This window comes from Orycteropus afer, unplaced genomic scaffold (genome assembly GCF_000298275.1).
Source record: "Orycteropus afer afer isolate SDZICR_OR568_19922 unplaced genomic scaffold, OryAfe1.0 scaffold00053, whole genome shotgun sequence".
Taxonomy (NCBI): domain Eukaryota; kingdom Metazoa; phylum Chordata; class Mammalia; order Tubulidentata; family Orycteropodidae; genus Orycteropus; species Orycteropus afer.
The window spans coordinates 945,420-949,296 of record NW_006921640.1 but is presented as its reverse complement, the minus strand read 5'-3'; the positions used below and the strand labels follow the sequence as shown (position 1 = coordinate 949,296).

The following is a 3,877-nucleotide window of genomic DNA, read 5'->3' as shown; positions in this document are numbered from 1 at the left end:
TTAGGGGCCCAGGAGTCCAGGCAGAAAGTAACAAGGGCTCCTGTGGTAGCAGCTACCATGGGACTGACATGGAGGGCACCCACGATATACCTAGCACATCATTGGTGTTTAGTAAGTATTTGCTGAAAGAAGAAAGGCAAGAGAGGACATGGAAAAGGAAACCATTCACTAAGTGTTTCTGGAAAGCTGGCCCACACCCTGCCATAACTGTGTCTTTTCTATATCTGACCCTACTTCCCTTTCCTGATCATACATACTTTTTAAGGTGGTGGTGGTGGTGGGGAGCTGCTTGAAAGCTTGGACCTTGGTACCTGTCAGAAATGCTAGAGAAAAACTGGAGAAAAGCTAAGTCATGACACCCCCCTTCTACCTGCAGGGATGCCAGAAGGGCCATCTGTGAGGAAATTTCACCATTTGGTATCCCCTTTTGTGGGGCAGCAGGTGATCAAGACAGGGGGTAGCAGTAAGAAGCTAAACCCTGCCGACCTGCAGTCCCTATGGCTCCAGGACACCCAGGTGAGTTGTTGTTGGTGGGCTTGTTCCAATACCTCACATAAGAGGGGTGGCTTCATCAGCATGTCCTCATAGTGACTTTATAGGACAGAGTAGAACTGCCCCATGGGGTTTCCAAGGTTGTAAATCTTTACAGAAGCAGACTGCCTAATCTTTCTCCTGTGGAGCAGCTGGTGAGTTTGAACTGCCAACCTTCAGGTTAGCAGCTGAGTGTTTTAACTGCTGCACCACCAGAGCACCTTAATGAACCACTACTGCCCTCATTTTAAAAGTGAATTCCTTTTAACACACCACTTTCAAGGAGGGACAGAACAGCTAGAAAAAAACTCAACAAAGATACAGAAAAACTCAACAACACAATCAACTAACTTGACCTCATAGACACATACAGAGCACTACACCCAACAAAAGCACAATACACATTCTTCTCCAGTGCACATGGATCATTCTCCACAATAGACCATATGTTGGGACACAAAACAAACCTCAATAAACTCAAAAACATTGAAAAAATACATAGCATCTTCTCAGATCACAGTGTTATAAAATTAGAAATCAATAATAGGAAGACCAAAGGAAAAAAAAAATCAAATATGTGGAAACTGAATAATACATTGCTCAAAAATTACTGGGTAACAGAAGAAATAAAGTGTGAAATAAAAAAATTCCTAGAAGTAAATGAGAATAAAGATACAAGTTACCAAAACGTTTGGGACACAGAAAAAGCAGTATTCAGATGTCAATTTATAGCAATAACTGCACACATCAAAAAAGAGAAAAGACTCAAAATCAACACTTTAACCCAACAACTCTAACAATTAGAAAAAGAACAACAAAAGAAACCTACAGTATCCAGAAGTAAGGAAATAATAAAAATCAGAGTAGAAATAAAGCAGAAAACAACAGGGAAAATTAACAAATAAGAAGCTGGTTCTTCTAAAAGATTAACAAAATTGACAGACCACTGGAAAATTTAACAAAGGAAAAGAAAGAGAAGATGAAAATAACATGGATATAAATGTAAAGGGCAACATCACAACAGAACCAACTGAAATAAAAAAGATAACAACAGAATATTATAAAGAATTGTACTCCAACAGATTTGAGAACCTAGAAGAGATGGACAGGGTTTCCGAGGCAGTATCACTACGGAAGTAGGATTGCCCAACCTTCCTTCCGAGGAGTGGCTGGTGGGTTTGAACCGCCAGCCTTCTGGTTAGCAGTCAAGTGCCTTAGCCACTATGCTACCAGAGCTCCCTCTAGAAACATAAGACCTACCTAAACTAACCCAGTCTGAGATACAATACTTGAACAGACCCATAACAAAAGAGGACACTGAGCAGGTCATAAAAAAAATCCCCACAGAATAAAAGTCCTAGTCCAGACAACTTCACTGGAGAATTGTGTCAAATGTTCAAGGAAGAGCTGACACTATACTAGAACTGTTCCAGAACATTGAAAAAGATGGAATACTCCTAAATTGATTCTATGAAGCAAGCATAACATTGATACCAAAACCAGAGAAAAGACACCGCTAAAAAGGAAAACTACAGACCAATATCCCTCATGAATATAGACACAAAAATCTTCAACAAAATCCTTCAACAGAATCCAACAACATATCAAAAAAATAGTCCATCATGACCAAGTGGGATTCATACCAGGTATGTAAGGATGGTTCAACATCAGAAAAACAATCAATGTAATCCATCGCATGAACAAAACAGAAGAAACATATGATCATATCAATTGATGTAGCAAAGATATTTGATAAAATCCAACACTCATTCCTGTTGAAAACTCTCAGCAAAATAGGGACTCAAGAGAAAATCCTCAACATAACAAAGGGCATGTGTGCAAAACCAACAGCCAACATTATTAATAGAGAAAAATTCAAAGCTTTCCTCTTGCAAATGGGAACCAGACAAGGATGCCCTCTGTCACCACTTGTATTTAACATTGTATTGGAAGTCCTAGCCAGGGAAATAAAGCAAGAAAGAGAAATAAAAGGCATCCAAATTGGCAAAGAAGAAGTAAAGCTATCTCTATTCACAGGTGACATGATCCTGTACAAAAACCCAAGAGACTCAGCAAAAATATTACTGGAACTGATAGGTTCAGCAATGTGGCAGGATATAGGGTCAACACACAAAAATCAGTTGGATTCCTCTACATCAACAGAGGCCTCTGAAAAGGAAGTAAGGAAAGTAATACAATTTATAATAACTACCAAAAAGATAAAATACTTGGGCATAAATTTTACCCGGTATGCAAAAGACCCATATATATAGACAAAGAAAATTACAAAACACTACTACAAGAAGCTTCAAGGAATCTACATAAATGGAAGAACATGCCTTGTTCATGCATAGGAAAGCTGAGTATTGTGAAAATGTCACTACTACCCAAAGCAGTCTACACATTCAGTCCAAATCCAGATTCCATCAGCATATTTTAAGAACATGGAAAAACCAGTCACTAATTTCATGTGTAAAGGAAAGAGAACTCAGATAAGCAAAGAACTGCTGAAGAAGAAAAGCAAAGTAGGAGGTCTCACACTCCTGGATCTCAAAACCTACTGTACAGCAGTGGTAGTCAAAACATCATGGTATTGGTACAATGACAGATACACCAGAGGAATACAATCAAAAACCTAGAAATAGGCCCATCCATCTATGGACATCTGGTCTTTGACAAATGACAAATGGGGAACAATAGCTTCTTTAACAAATGGTACTGGCAAAAGTGGATATCCACTTGCAGAAAAATGAAACAAGACCCATACCTCACCCCCATACACAGAAATGAACTCAAGTTGAATCAAAGACTTAAATGTAAAACCTAAAACTGTAAAGTTCATCAAAGATAAAATAGGGGCAAATCTAGGGCCCTTAATCTATGGCCTTAGACTATCAGGCATAACCCAAAATGCATCAGCAGCGGAAGAGAAGCTAGATAACTGGGACGTTTTTAAAATTAAATTCTTATGCATGCTATCAAAAGACTTCTTCAGAAGGGTAAAAAGAAAACCTACAGATTGGGAAAAAATATTTGGCTATGACATGTCAGACAAGGATCTTATCTCCAAAATTTTTAGAAAACTTCAGTGCCTCAACACTAAAAACACAGACAACCCAATTCAAAAGTGGGCAAGGGACATGAACAGACGCTGGTGGCCAACAAACACATGAAGAAGTGCTTATGGTTATTAACCATTGTTGTTGTTGTTATGTGCCGTTGAGTCAAACCCTACTCATAGCAACCCCTCTTTGGGTTTCCGAGGTGGTATCACTATGGAAGTAGATTGCCCAGTCTTCCTTCCGAGGAGTGGCTGGTGGGTTTGAACTGCCAGCCTTCTGGTTAG

General features: G+C 39.2%; 1 protein-coding gene across 1 annotated transcript in view; it reads left to right on the top strand.

The window, feature by feature from the left end:
- Positions 1-378: 378 nt before the first annotated feature.
- Positions 379-3,877, top strand: part of NEIL2 (nei like DNA glycosylase 2) — a 46,635-nt gene continuing 43,136 nt past the window's right edge. Inside the window, exon 1 of the mRNA XM_007938764.1 lies at positions 379-516. Within this exon, the coding sequence (XP_007936955.1) occupies positions 379-516 (138 nt within the window). The remainder of the gene's footprint in view (positions 517-3,877) is intronic.